Source organism: Thunnus maccoyii, chromosome 16 (genome assembly GCF_910596095.1).
Source record: "Thunnus maccoyii chromosome 16, fThuMac1.1, whole genome shotgun sequence".
NCBI classification, from domain to species: Eukaryota; Metazoa; Chordata; class Actinopteri; order Scombriformes; family Scombridae; genus Thunnus; species Thunnus maccoyii.
This window is the reverse complement of record NC_056548.1, coordinates 9,790,081-9,805,448: the sequence shown is the minus strand read 5'-3', so window position 1 is coordinate 9,805,448 and position 15,368 is coordinate 9,790,081. Positions and strand designations below refer to the sequence as shown.

The following is a 15,368-nucleotide window of genomic DNA, read 5'->3' as shown; positions in this document are numbered from 1 at the left end:
CGACCCAAGCAGAGGCTTGTCCCCGCCTGTTTTTGGCTCTTGGAAGCGCCTGGACTAATCAGCGCTCGCCTCCGTCTGTTCAGCCATTTTGTAAGAAAATCAAGCAAGTCTGCCGCCCTACCTTCGCTTCAGACCTGCAGTTTTTTTCTTGTGCAATGGACGGGTAAGTGAAAAAGAACCACACTTAAGACTTGTTTTTTAATGACAAAACGACCGCTGAGTAACTTCTTTACACATTTCGGTTGTTTATTAAAATATTTTGATTATGATGGCTGTTTCACTTAACCGTTAGACCGGAAAAGTTTACTTGAAACAGTTTTTTTCATCAAAACATGCAACAGTTAGCAGGAGCGTAAGCTAACTAACGTTAGCAGCTGCTAGCCATCGCTACAGCTAGCAAACGTTAGTTACGTTAACCGTTTGGACGAACATACTTTGTCGTTTTATGTAAACTGGACTAACAATTAGCAAACAAAACTTAATAAGAGTTGTGTTGTGGAAAAATTCGGTCCTTTTGAGTAACATACGGGGTATGCCCGACCGTTTGCTATCGCAGACGTTGGTTAACGTTAACATTGGCTAACGGTACCTTGGTAACTTCGTTTCACGGTAACTCGAGCGCTAGCTAAAGCAACGTGTCTCATTTCCGCATTCATTTGTCTGCGGAGTGCCAGGGCCATGTTGAAGATGTCTGGCCTGAACATTTCATGTTGATTGAATCAGAGACTTTTGCACCGGGATATCTAAACTGGGTAGGATATGTAATAGCGTATTGTTTTAATCAAGCTTGTCCTACTCTTGTGATCATCTAAATTCGACAGTTTAGATGACTTCCAATGTAACGTTAGCTAACGTTACGGTGAGTGCTGCTTTGAACTCGTCCGGCAAAACGCTTAGTGTAAATTTGGTAAATTAGTGGTTTGTGTAATTACTTGTGCCAAGTACCCACATTGAAGTTTGCTCCTGTGTTTTGCCAACCCACTACAGCCGCCTAGACGCTGACTTGTACCCTCTGGGATCCGGCTACGTCCCTGAAATTGAGTAAGTATTTTGAAAACTTTTGCACGGCTGACTAATTCTCCTGGGGTTCTTTCTGGATTTCAAGCTTCTTAGTGTACCTATCTCAGAATGAGGAAGTCAGTTTGGCTTTGTTGAACAGTGCTTTATCAAGTTTTTTGCATGGACAGTATGTCTCCACAGTGTGTAATGCACAACTGTTGTGTTGAATCGTTAAACAGGATCTCATGACAAATAATGGTTAATTTTCTTTGGTTGCCTGCCTAATTGAACTTCGTTTCTCTTTCACAGCAGTGTCCATGACATATCAGTTGGCACAAAGGTAGGCAATGTCTGAGTCATCTTGTCTTTACAGCTCTGCTTCTTCTCACTTTCCCTCATTTCACTGATGAGACTACAGAATGAATGCTAATTATTTTTTCTGTGTGTGGGGTTAGGGTTCTATAAAACTCTGGACAAGGTCTTTGTAAACCAAGTACATTATATAGTTGTAAATTTGTGAGTTGCATGGCTTTTGATACTCATTGAATAATTTGCCAGTGTCAGGTTCCAATATTTTTTGTATCTTCAGAGTGGCTCCTTTTTGGCATTTATAGCATTATTATATATGGACATTTGCACTGCAATTTGAATTTCCCTTTTTGTCATAAGAACTTTGAGTTCAGATAATGAGTTTTCTTGCTAATTACATTTATTTAACTGTGGCAGGGACTTCTAGATGTGTCCCACTGCAGCTAAATTAATTTGTACGAAACAGGTTTGACAAGGCTTTTACAGGTCAGAGTGCAAATAAAGAAGAACTTTGCCGGCAGTGGGGACGAGAGACACATAGTCTTGTCAGTTTACAAGAGCTTCCCCTATAATTACAGAACTGCTGTCCAAAGCCATTTCTCATGTGTAATGAATTTGCAGTTGCAGACAGGCTCTCCTTTTTAAAGATTTATGAAAAACAACTGAATGGTCAGCACATGAAGTTTGCAGCAACTCTCAACACTGTTAACATGGACTATTTGATAAATCGATTTGAATAGATTATCTGAGGTGGGGCCTTATGTTTTCCTGTCCTGTTCTGTTTGGTTGCGTGGCTGTTTGGAAATGAAACTTCCTGTTGTTTATTTGCTGTGTTCCTTAATAGCCTGTTGGCCTTATTGGAATGTTAAGAAAGCGCTGAATCCTGCCTCACCGCTTTATATTTATCCACTTTCGTTTCTATCACAAGACTACTCAACCAGCACGAGTAAAACATTTAACAATGTTAAATCTTTGCATCTTTTCTGCATGAATCGGCTCTTATTTCCAGTTAGGAGGGTGTTGTTAAATGCTTATGAAACCGAAATAGCAGCCCCCTCTCTACATTTTTGTGTGTGCAGACTTGTTGAAGAAGAAACACATTTGTTTTTGGTACACCGCTGGTTGTTAACTTGCGTACCCAATAAAAATGCCTGCTAAAGTAGTAATCCATGGTAACGGGGCCTGGGGCAGCAATGTGTAGGTGGAGTAATTGAACTCAACATAGGGCTGTAACCATCCTCCCGCACCAGTCCTTGTCCTCCCTGGCCAAAGGTCTTCACACTGTTTAAACAAGCACTCTGATACACACGCCCTTAACTGGGACACACCCCACCCCCTCTATTCATTTCAGTTCGGTCTGTTGTTTTTAACATGATTAACAATGCACCATGTAATGGCTGCTGATCGATACTCAAGATTTGACTCTGTGTCTTTGTTAAGTCTTTGTCTTTTTTTTAACCTTTCTTGTTTTCTGGGTCTGATGTGCTGTGGTAATGATGATGCCGAGTTATGGAGCTCTGCCTTGCTGGAATCTGTAATTATTCCGTCTGGGCAGAGTGTCTGGCATTCCGCGGTCACATTCCAATCTCCCCCCTCCAGCCCCCTGGTGAGGCACAGCTCCCTGCCCCCTCCACTGGCAAAGGCTGATCAGAGTGAACAAACATGTCTGTACCTGTGCTGTTCCTCTTTCTGCTTTTTCCTTTGAGTTTACCACCCACCAACCCCAAGCAGAGTCCAAACTATGGTTGCTTGGAAAAGCCAACTCAAGTACACATGAAACCTCACATATTTTGTTTACTTGCAATATTTTTTTCCCCCAAATGCTGCAAAATAGTTGGAGAGCATATGTTATTTTTCCTTTCTTTGATGCAATGCAAACCAGGTGTGATGTGGTGTAGGGAGCAGGGAAATTGCCTCCAGTCTATGTTCCATTTTTAAAATGAAGTTCAAGGAAGGCCACTGCCATTCTCAGTGAAAGGAACCTGCTCAACAGTTTCAGTATGTGGGCCAGCAATGTGTCATCATCCACTGAAGGTTACTATTATACTGTCAGCGTCCTGAACAAACAAAGGATGTGAACATGTCGATACCCATTTAGTGAGTTTGTGTTGGAAAAATGGGTTTGGCACAGTGTTGGAGTCGGCTAACAAACCCTTAACAAGCTCTGTTTTTGTTCCACACTTCCAGCAACTTAACTTTGCCTTTTGTGCTGCTCAGCACTCCAACCACATTCCCTCCAAAAGCCATTGGTGTACCGTTCAGTCAATTGTAGCACAATCCTCTATTTTGTATCTGACTTGATGCTTTTGCTCTACACTGTAGGCTGTCTTAGGTCTGTGACTATTATTAGAATGAGGAAGTAGGGGAGGAGAGAAAGAGAGTCCTGCTATGGAACAGTAACCATCAGTCCCCAGGAGGAAGTTTAGCAAAACTCTGGAAGCAGGCCTGATCTTGCTGCTCTTCCTGTTTGGAGTGGGTCTGCTGACTGATAATGTGACACCGCCCGCCCACGACCATTGAGTCAGGCTGGAGCCACTTCCTTCATTTCTCATGGCTTGCATCTGCCCTTGGCCCATTTATCAAGCAACAATATTGTTTTTTGTTTTTTTTTCACATTCTTCCCACTAACTAGAACGTGCCACTTCTTTTCATACATTGTAATCTGTGGTGTGAGACCGTGTTGTTTTTACTGTTAGCTGTGTGTTCCAGACACTAGCATGAGTTGACTTGCCACTCTTATATAGAGATTTTCTCAAGCTTTTTCTGATTGCATCCTGTCCTTTTAAGAAGCTATTCATCCTATCATTTCTAGTCCTTCTAGAGACTGACCTGCAGTCTGTTCTACGTCCTTAGCTATGGTGAAACCAGTACTTTGTAATATTAGCTTAGTGATTGCATGAAATATATGCATTCCATTCATGTAAAGATTTGAACATTGGCCAAAGGAGGAGGCCCCAGATCCTTAAGCCACAGTGAAAAGGCGTAGGAATGTCTCTTGTTACTTTAAGTACATGAATTGAGATAGCAGACCCTGGAAGTCAAAGGGACTACTGCTTATAGTGTTGTGCTCTCATAGCAACTGTACTATGTCCCACACTATCCCATTACAATGTTCAGAGGCACCACTAAATGTTCTCTCGCAGATCACTTTATTCCTGCCTTTTGTGAATAGGCTTCGCAGCTTGACTGGAAATCCCCCCACCTTGCGTATGTGAAGGCCAGGATTCAATAGGTAGAAAAGAATGCCAGCAAACCTGCATGACTAGTTGTTGTTAAAACGCTCCGGGGCTCTTCAACTCCCGGAGAGTCCTCGGGGCACCATATGTGTGTGTGCTGCCGTATAACAATGCCCCTAGTCTCATCCTGAACAGTACCTTCATTGTAGAGTGTTGTAGAGCTTAGGCTGCTGAGCCACTTCTTGTGACTGCTATACTTCATCTCACACAACCACCAATACACACACAGCCATGAGAACAGCCCTGAAACAGCACTTTATATCTACTAAAGAGAGAGAGGCCTGACAAGACTGGAAGACAGTAAACTAGTGTGGGCTAGGAGTATCCCCATCTTGTCTTCTGTTCCAGAGGGCTTCAGTGTGTTATCCTTCCTGTTAATAGTGCATGTGTGAGAACATGGTTTGTACTGACTGACAGCTGCTGTTAAATGCTGACTAGTATGCCTCAAGCTGAATAGTAGCTGTTCCTCCTTAAGTGTGAGTGGTGTAAAAACATAATTTGGCACATTGCCAGGAGTCAGAAACAACAGCCCATCATGACTGACTTTTTCACTAGGCAGTACTGTTGGAGAAGAGTATGATTATAATGATTGAATATCCCTGCTGACAAGCTTTGTAGCCATTGTAGCTATTCTTCCTGGTAAAGGAAGGTGGAGTTCCTTCTCAAGCGTGTTTGCTCGATCCTCTTTTGGCTATCAGATTACTTCCTGCTTTATCACACAATAGCTCAGTAATATGAGAGCTTTGCTCTCCACCTGCCATGCTGTACCCTCATTGGTGAATGCACTGAAGTGAGCCTTTGTTTTCTCTCTGTCTGCAGAGGGGATCCGACGAACTCTTTTCTTCCTGCATATCCAACGGGCCCTATATCATGAACTCAGGTAGGGGGGGTTGCCATGGAGGGGTGAATCCTTTTTATTGAAGTGCTTTTCGTGTCTGTGTTTGTGTTACCATGACGATCAATCCATTATTCAAGAAGAACCAGAGCCTTCTGTTCACTCCCTGGTTGTATCTGCTTCTGTTTTCTCTTGCAGCCAATGGCAACGACAGCAAAAAATTCAAAGGTGACGTTCGCAGTCCTGGTGTTCCGTCACGCGTGGTCCATGTACGCAAGCTGCCCAATGACATAAATGAGGCTGAGGTTATTGGCCTGGGGCTGCCCTTTGGAAAGGTCACTAATTTGCTGATGCTGAAAGGGAAAAACCAGGTAAGGTGTGATACATGCAGGTCTGCTCACCAAACCTGTAAAGCTTGCACTCCTGGGTGAAATTTCTCTTCAGGCCTGGGGCAAGGGATCAGCTTTTTAGCCTTCTATCCTGACCTGAAAATAATGACAATTACCTTTTTGTCACATTCTTGTGATTTAGTGGGTAGGGAGACTATTCTATGTGCTGAACTTTCCTGGAGGAAGAGATTGAATCCCCCTTTGAATGTCTTCATGTCTTTTTTATTGCCAGCAATTGTAAAATGCTGTTAATTAGAATGGTTTACAGAAGATGTGCAAAATTAAAAATGAATAAAAACACACACATTGCCTCAGAGTAGCACCTTATTACATGTGATGGGAGAAAGAAATGGAATGTTTCTCTGGTCCTCCCCCACAGGCATTCTTGGAACTGAACAGTGAGGAGTGTGCACAGACGATGGTGAGCTACTACTCCTCTGTCACTCCTGTCATCAGAAACCACCCCATTTACATGCAATACTCAACCCATAAAGAGCTCAAGACGGACAACTCCCCCAACCAGGTGGTAAGTGCCACTCTTGCATTTCATGTTGACTGTTTGCTCTGAGGCTTACTTTAATGTTGTAGTAAAGATGTTTGCTAAATGCTGAAAATGTGAATTTAATACATCCATGCTCCCTCCACACACTCGCTTAAAAGTTATTGTTGTGAGCTTCCACTTAAAGACTAAACAGTGCAAAGTAACCTAATGTGTCAAGGTTGTAGGCTAGACAGATTTATCAAGGTAATAATCCCCCCCAATTCAGTGCCAATGTTGTGTGGAATTTTGCAGGATTACGGAATACAGCATGCAAAAAAAATACAGCAGTTGCCTTTCTCAAAATTACGTCACACACATTCACTCATTACTTTGTTACTGCACACTTTGCTCCATATATACTAAGAAGTTTCTCTGTCCTCTTGTCTTTTCCCCTTAGCGTGCTCAGGCAGCTCTGCAGGCAGTCAATGCGCTGCATGGAGGTGGGATGGGAAGCATGGCGATTTCTGCAGATGCAGGTAGCATGGGAGGAGCCACAACCCAAAGCCCTGTACTCAGAGTCATTGTGGAAAATCTCTTCTATCCTGTCACCCTGGATGTGCTACACCAGGTACTGGGAGCTTTTTTAGTATTTTTGAGTAAAGCTACCTATTTGTTTCACAGATTACAGTTTCAACTGTGTATGTTATGTTTGCCAGCTCCTTTTAAATCTTTAAACAGACCACCTCTAGATTTTTTCTCCCTTAAGTGTGTTGTCATGATGACAAACTGAATCATGTCGTCTCTGCTCCCCAGATTTTCTCAAAGTTCGGCACCGTGCTGAAGATCATCACTTTCACCAAGAACAACCAGTTCCAGGCTCTGATACAGTATGCCGATGGCATGACAGCTCAGCATGCCAAACTGGTAAGACTTGTAGAACTAAGGCTGCGTATCATGATGTATCATTGGGTGCTCTGCCACTTTCACTTTTGGGTTGAGGTTGGCATAACAAATGAACAAACAAATTTAGAGCAAGCCAGTCTCCAATCTGGGAACAGTTGATCAAACGTGAAACTGTTGTTTAAGTTACCAGTGTAAGAGAAACCAGATGTTATCTTAAGCCTAATGCACCCACATCTGTCTCAGTCTCTGGATGGACAGAACATCTACAATGCCTGCTGTACCCTGAGAATCAGCTTCTCCAAGCTCACCAGCCTGAATGTCAAGTACAACAACGACAAGAGTAGGGACTACACTCGACCAGACCTCCCCACTGCAGATTCACAGCCTTCCATTGACCACCAGACCATGGCAGCTGCTGCATTTGGTAAGATCAGGGCTTGGTTTAAATAACTTTGTGTTTGGTACTGATCGCATCTATACATCCTTGGGTTTTTTTGTTTTTTTTACCCTGATCATTTTTGCAAGTACACATTTAATGAATTTTTTGTTTGTTTTCTTTAATCCTAGCTGCACCAGGCATAATTTCTGCCTCTCCCTATGGGGGAGCTCATGCTTTCCCCCCAACCTTTGCCATCCAACAGGCAGGTCAGTACCAAGTTTTTCTCCCTGCTGTTCCATTTATAATGACATATATTTCCATCCTTCAACCAGCACACATCATGTATTTCCCAGATTTTATATTCTCCTAACCTGACCTCTTCAGTAATGAAGAGACAAAGTGCAATAAGTTGAGAATAATTCATATTTTGTTCCTCTTAGGTCTGTCAGTGCCTGGTATTCCCAGTGCCCTGGCGTCCCTGGGTATGGGGCACGGTGGCATGGCGGCTGCAGCAGCGGCTGCCAGCCGGCTCGGCCTATCAGGGCTCACTGCCTCTGGGGGACACAATGTCTTGTTGGTCAGCAATCTGAACCCTGAGGTCAGTACCCTCACTAGGTTTTAATAACAGTTCTACATCCTGCCTCTGTCAGTGCAGTGCTGAGCAGCTTTAAAATATCACAGTGCCATTTGTTTACACTATGGTTCATGGACCTGGATCCATCTGTTGAAGAGGTCCAGTGTTTACCCCCCTCCATCTCCCACCACCTCCATGCGATCAGACTAGTTACCACTGTGTTAAAATAAAAGGTGGTCATCTAGTCAAAACCTCTTCTCTTTCAGGACCTCTCTGTGTTTGACCAAACCTGCTGCATTTCTGACCTGCCACTTTGCTCACTGTGAATTTTAAGTTTATTCAAAACACTAACTTCTTTTTTAAAAACTTACCATTTCATATCTTCATTTTTTGTCCATTAGTTGAAATCATTCTTGAGTTGTTGGAGAGACAATATTACTTTTTATTTGTATATTTAGAAAAATACATGTCCATTATTTAGGTCTTTTAAATAGTATGTAGAATGTGTAAGTAGTCTGTCACACTCATTACATTTACTGTAGTTGTGTAGTCATTACATTTAAGTATATTAATTTTAAGATCAGCTCTTGAGTTGGGACAGGATTAATGAAATTCGTATTCAGATGGCTGTTTATATATAATGTAATTTTAAGTAATCTAAACAAACATAGTATGTAATTTAAAAGTACATATTGTCTCTGCCTTTTTCTGTATTTCATTGTTAATCTTTTTTTTCTCTTCTTTTTCTCCTAGTGTTCCCATAGTGACAGTGCATTTTAATTTAGCCAGTTCTACTGTCTGAAGCACTACATTTCTTTGTGTATACTGACCTTGTTTTTTACTTCCTTTTTCTCTCTCTCCTTTCTCTGTCTCCCTCTCCTTCTTTTTTGTTTTAAAACCCCCTCACCTGTACTCTTGCCAACTGACTGCACGCCCCATGACCAATTGTTCCCTCTGTCCTCCTCTCCCCTTTTGTTACTACTACAACTACTCTTCCTCCCACCCATCCAACCAACCCCCTTCCACCCCATCCATTGTCCCCAATTCGGTCACCACCCACAAAATGAAAACACAACAAAAACACAACATTGGCACCTCTTTTGTCCCCCTGATTTGCCATCATCTGTCCTTCCACCATCTTCTTTCTTCCTTCGACCTCATCTTCGTCTTTCTCTTCTCCCTCCTCTCTCACGCTGTTTGAATCCTCTCCTTCTCCTCTTGTCCTCTCTTCATTCTCTTCGTCCCTCATGCCTCTCCTTCCTCCATGGTACTGTGGCCTTCCTGTGGACCTCGCTGCCTGTGGCCTGCGGACATGTCCCGACTCCACTCCACTGTCCTCCACTCCGCTCCGTCTCTTTTCCCCTGTCCCCTGTTCCCTCTCCCCTTTTGGCCCCCTGCCCCGCTGCTCCCCCTGCTGTCTCTAAAGAGCGTTACGCCACACTGCCTCTTTATTCTTTTCGGTACGTTATCATCCTTTCATCTCCTTTTTTATTACTACTGTTACCTGGCAAGGTGGGCATGTCTTGTCTCATGTTGTTGGCTTTGTTTTTTTAACCACTGATGGCTTGTCATCAGGCTACAGGGCTATGAAGGGTCGGGTTGTCTGTTTGTTTTGGGGTTTGTATGACCTGTTTTGGTTGTTGTGGGTTTGTGTGAGAAAAGTAAGGTGAGAACACCACACAAAGCAGCAGCATTTCATTTAATTTTGAACAGCTGTGGTTTACTGTCCATGGGCAAAAAAATATTTACAGTTTTTCATCTTCAAAGAGAACTGCCTCTCAATCGAAATATTGCCCTACTAAATAGAAATATGTGTGCAGCATTTTGTTTTGGGAATGAGGCAGGAAGCCGATCTAAATTTTAAAGCATTACCCTCAGGAAGAGGATAAACGTCAACACTTCATTTGGTTCCGCACGGTCCAATTTTATGACATGAAAATTCATCAATATTCATTTTTGTTGAGTTGATTTTTTTTTTTTTTTTGTAGTTGCCTTGAGTCACTCAGCAACAGTATATAGAAAGATGAAATGCTGCTACTTTTTAGTGATTGTGAGTTGACATATCCCTTGGATTATGTCACCATATTATTCTTTTGCAGTTTCTCTAATGTAGGTATGTGCATGTTTAGTTTATTCCTGCATGACTCTATTAGGTCCTCAAGTTGGTCAAGAAATCAGCTTTTTCCTTCACTAGAGCAATCAAACCGATTAAAACCACTCATTTTTTATTTCCTTGATTTTTTGCCTTCAAATCACTATCTCCCCCTCGTCAAGCATAACCATTTAGGCTGTCAACCTCTGTGTAATTGTTAACAAAGAGGACGTATGTAGGATTAGTTTTAGAGATTCCACGTTGAATTGAACAGAAAATGAGTAGAATAGCCTGATTACCTATTAAGTAGCCAGTGTTTATTTGGTAGCAGAATTAACATTAATGTCTCTGATGTGATGGTTTAAATTGTTTTTGTTGCTGTGATTGGCTGTGTGGCTCCTGTTCGGGCTGTGTTGCGCTTGTATTGTGACACCTTCCTCTTCCTCCCCAGGTGTGTATGGCGATGTGATGAGAGTGAAGATCCTGTTCAATAAAAAGGAGAATGCTCTGATCCAGATGTCTGATGGCACACAGGCTCAGCTAGGTAGTTACACACAGTGCAGCCAAACTCTTATTAGCTTTCTTTGATCTAGGTTTTTCTTTGATCTTCTTTCCTCTCATCATTTTACCATACATTGTTTTGAGCTTTCACTTAGTGGGTCTCAGCTAAGCAAACAGGACAGGTCTTCCTTTGATAAAAAGCGAGTTGTTTTTGTTTTTTTAACTTGTTTCATTCATTTTACCATACATAATTACTGTAAAAGCATTTGTCTAAATAATTTGAAATGGGTATATATGAAAATAGATTAAAAATCTAAAAAAAAAAAAAAAAAAAAGAATTATCATAATCTGCAGACAGCATAAAGTCAGTTTTGTTCCTGTAGCATTTGGAAACGGCCCTTGTTAAGCTTATAATACATAATAGAAATTAAACTTTTAACAATTTGAATTGACCTGTATGTCTAGTGACTTAAGTCTTAAATCAGCCGTGTGTGTGTGTTTTTAAAAATCAGTGTTGACTGTCTTTTATCAATTTTGTTTTCCCAGCTATGAGCCACCTGAATGGCCAGCGGCTTCATGGCAGGGCCATGCGTGTGACATTGTCAAAACACACCACAGTGCAGCTGCCCAGAGAAGGTCACGAGGACCAGGGCCTCACAAAGGACTACAGCAATTCACCACTGCACCGTTTCAAGAAGCCCGGCTCCAAAAATTACTCCAACATCTTCCCACCCTCTGCGACACTCCATCTCTCCAACATACCGTGAGTCTTTTTTTTCCCTATATTTGGTGCTTAGGAGTAAGTAGTTATGACAACATTTTCTAAACATAATACTCCAGTTTCATTCTTAGATTTTTAGATGCCCCTTGGGTTTTATTTTGCTATAATAAACAAAGTAAGTAAGTTAGCACAAAAATGCAAATAAGTAAAGAGAATGTAAACCCACAAATGTTTGTTTGTTCTGTATTTTGCCCTCTAAATTCAGGCCTTCTGTGGTGGAGGATGACCTCAGGAGGCTTTTTGCCAGCTCAGGAGCCACAGTCAAGGCCTTCAAATTCTTTCAGTAAGTCTGTCCAGACACTCAATTTTCTCGACTTTTTTTTTTTATATATCAGCCTTTGTTTAGTCAGAGTTAAGGAAGAATTACTATGAAAGTATTATTTATGGGTAAGTGTGTGAATAAGGTGTTAAGTAGAGCTCACAAAGAATTCAGTCTTCAAAGTAAAACACAGCAAATGGCAAACAACCCACATAAAAGTGGGCAGAATTTTGATGCTTTCAAAACACATTTCTCTCTTTTTATTTAACAGAAAAGACCGTAAGATGGCCCTGATCCAGATGGGCTCAGTCGAGGAGGCAATTGAGTCCCTCATCGAGTTCCACAACCACGATCTGGGAGAGAACCACCACCTCCGAGTGTCCTTCTCAAAGTCCACCATCTGAGTGCCTTTGCTCCCTCTAAGTCTATTGCCATCTGAAAGTGACTTTCCTCAAGGTTGCCTTCAGTGGAAATTACATATTTATGGCTGTGTTTCTTTGTAGAACGTTGCTCCCTTCAACCCCTCCCAAGTCATTCCCCATCATTAACAGGTTTGGGTATCAGATTTGATTGATTCTGCTCATTGATGCCAGATCTTATGGAGTCCTGGTTCCAATTCTTGTTATATTATAACAAAAGAAAACCCTTACAATTTAGGGTCTCATAAAGGACTATGTATTTTAAATAGAAATCTAGACAAACATGAATATTCCCTCTTACCATTCACAAATTCAGTAGTTGCTGTTATACACCTGTTTGTATTTGAATTAGACCCACTAGCATTAGCTGATTCGGGGTTACTGCGACTTCAACTAGGGACATCACATACCATGCAGCAGTTAGCTTGAAGGGCTTCAACCACTGCGTGAAATTCTTTTTAGCTCAATTATTACATATTTCTTTTTTTATAGTACTGTCTTGTGAGGCTTTGCTACACTTGTAAGCTCCTGTGTCCATCATACTGAAAATGTACACACGCTTTGACGCAAGCATAACTGGAGACGTAATTGAAAGAAAAGTAACTTCAAAACTTGGCCCCGGAAGGAGAATCGAAGCTTGTCTGATTCAAATCCATCGTTCTCAGAACAGTTCCTAGATACTCAAACCTGAGCATTAATTTGTTCCATCTTAAAGTTTTATGTGGGGTTGTGGGAAACGGGCAACATTCTGCAATGAAACATGTTATGTTGGAGGTAAAGTAGGGGCAGCTGATGAACTGTCACTTTAGACCAAATTGCTTAAAAAAAGACACCTCCACCACAGATGTATGTTTATGTGGATCAATCATATCCACACCAGACACACTTCAGCATTCCTTTTACCATGATAGTTGTGTGGGTTATATCTATGTGTGTGTGCCTTTTTTGAAATGCCACTTTGAACCTGTTTGGCCAGTCAGAAACGGTTTGAGACAAATCATTTTGTTTTAGCTCACAGACCACCAAACAATTTATTTCCCAGTATCCATTTTTATTTTATCTTCTTGTAAGTACCCACCTGTTTGCTTTGGGGGATCCATACCACTATCTGTAGTAATTCAATAAGGAAATACTTTTCTGTCAGTACCTTATCCTACAGTCTTGTGCCTTACTTTGCCCCAACCAGATTGCCTTAAGCATTTGCTCTGGCTTCATTTTGGAAAAGACGTGGCTCTCAGAATACCTTTTTTTTTTAAATGCCTTTCGGTATGTACCAGCATTGTTAACATGGGGGAAAGTGGCTCATTCAATCTCCTGTTTCTTTTAAAAACACAAAAGTTTATCTAAGGATTTGTATGCATATATCCCCATTATATGTATGTAGAAACTTTGAATGTAAGTCAGATAGATGCTTAATATTCTTGCTAGATGTAGCTCTGTTAGGTGTATTTTGCAGGAGTAGAGCTGTATCCAGCCTTCCTGTCTTACAGTCCCCATTCACCTCCATTTAGTCCTTTCTCAGTAGGGGCAATGGTGTATGGGGCCTCATTTAACCATATTATGTTCATCTATACGTGGACACCTATATATTCATTTATCCTTTCTTTTATTGTTAGCATTTACATGTGTATCACTTCTAAGCTTAACTGATACTATATGTAGTGGCTGGGTTTAATCAATATCACAGTGCCTTGACTCCTCAAATGTTTAATCTGAGGCTGAAACACTTTCTGGCCCGGTCATTTGACTTTGTTTACCTCTCGTTCAGGTGTTTTATCTTACCTGTCTGCTAAGATGCCTTTATCCCATTTTATTCAGGTAATCCTACCTGTGAGAGGGCAGCTTGGAGGCATTTGTCAATTGACAGTAACAACAGTCTTGGACTGTGTCTAAAACAACCCAGTATTTTTTTTTTTTCCTCCTTAAATTCAGGATAACAGGATTACAGGGTGGGATAGCCCTCACCCATTCCCTGTCTGTGTCCACTTATGCCACAGTCGGGTTCTTTAGTGCACTTTTCCTCAATGATAGGTCCAAGTTGGCACCATCACGCTGAAGTCTTAAACGTCGTCACATTCCTGAGTGCCTCAAGCACCAGTTTTCACAGCCTCGACCACTGTAGTCTTGGACCAGATACAGATGCGCTCTGTCTCTATTTTTGTAAAAGATTATTATGCATGGTTTAACGAAGCTTCATGTAGCTACAGACGGTTATTGCTGTTAAGGACCAAAGTATCTTCTACCCCTGCTGTTTTGTAGTGTTGTGATTTCTTAAAGGTTTTTTCACATTCCTGCTATTCCACAAAAACACAAGGCTTCAATTACCCTATTTTCCATTTCTCAGATGCCTTGGACAAAAGCAACATGAAGAAAAAATCTGTTTTGGGTAACAGCTTATACTGTATATTGTACCCCTTTTGTTTGATTGATGTTTCAAAGAGCCTACTTTGGTAGAGATGGCTTTAGAATGGATACTTAATTGATCCACAGTCCTAGCTGTGATGTTGACAGTGTAGAAGATTATATGCCTTTCAGTTTTTGTTCAAAGCTTTTATTTTTCTCTCCTTTTTTATATGGGGGCGGGTGGGGTTATTGTATGAAGCAGGGTTGATGGTTGTATATATTCATGTTTTTGTACCACAAAATCATTTGGATTATATCAACTTTACGTTCAAAACATGTATATTTTGATAAAACAATACAGACCTATTAAGCTCTCCTGAGCTATACAAACAAACTTTTGTAACACAAAGACATTAAACCTATCTGAACACAGAAGTGTCTCTGTATATGCCCCACTCCCCCCCTTGCCATTCTGTTCTTGTCTCTTGCATCTTCTGCTGCCTTCAATAAATCTTTAGTTTGTTCCTTCTTTCATCTGGCCTCATTTGGTTTCTGTCTCTTCCCTTCTGTCCTGTGGAGCTGCTGCTCTGTATCGGTTAACATCTCGTAACATTTTCCACATTTCCCATCCTGTTTACTACTGGTGGGTTTTTTTTAATCTTTTACTGTACTTCCAACTTTGTACTCATCCCATCTGAAACTTGACTGACTGCTCATCTGGGCTCAGCCTAATCCCGTTACAATCCCTTGATGAAACAGCTGTGAAGGTGGTGGCAGAGCGGAGAGATAATTTGCTATGCAACACTGGATACTTGCTATTCTCAATGATTCTGAATAATCCTCCTGTGCTTAGCTTTGACCTTTCAGC

The 15,368-nt window shown here is 41.4% G+C and overlaps 1 protein-coding gene across 3 annotated transcripts; it reads left to right on the top strand.

Moving 5' to 3' along the window:
• Window positions 1–83: 83 nt before the first annotated feature.
• ptbp1a (polypyrimidine tract binding protein 1a) lies at window positions 84–15,034 on the top strand. Of its 3 annotated transcripts, none has more exons than XM_042436815.1 (16): window positions 84–163; window positions 988–1,041; window positions 1,312–1,339; window positions 5,364–5,424; window positions 5,578–5,750; window positions 6,148–6,294; window positions 6,707–6,877; window positions 7,063–7,173; window positions 7,396–7,576; window positions 7,720–7,797; window positions 7,972–8,129; window positions 9,532–9,565; window positions 10,649–10,741; window positions 11,245–11,461; window positions 11,685–11,762; window positions 12,010–15,034. In XM_042436815.1, exons 1-16 carry the CDS (start codon window positions 156–158, stop codon window positions 12,140–12,142), a joined length of 1,725 nt encoding a protein of 574 aa, XP_042292749.1. In that variant the 5' UTR covers window positions 84–155; the 3' UTR covers window positions 12,143–15,034. The 3 variants fall into 3 exon arrangements, with proteins under 3 accessions (XP_042292749.1, XP_042292748.1, XP_042292750.1); XM_042436814.1 differs by having other exon boundaries at window positions 1,309–1,339; XM_042436816.1 differs by lacking the exon at window positions 84–163 and adding an exon at window positions 605–752 and having other exon boundaries at window positions 1,309–1,339.
• Window positions 15,035–15,368: the final 334 nt, after the last annotated feature.

What these genes read in the sequence shown, in the direction of transcription:
- ptbp1a (XM_042436814.1), top strand. An exon ending in ACATATCAGTTGGCACAAAG is followed by an intron (nt 1,340 to 5,363) that starts GTAGGCAATGTC and finishes CTCTGTCTGCAG; the next exon opens with AGGGGATCCGACGAACTCTT. An exon ending in GCCCTATATCATGAACTCAG is followed by an intron (nt 5,425 to 5,577) that starts GTAGGGGGGGTT and finishes TTTCTCTTGCAG; the next exon opens with CCAATGGCAACGACAGCAAA.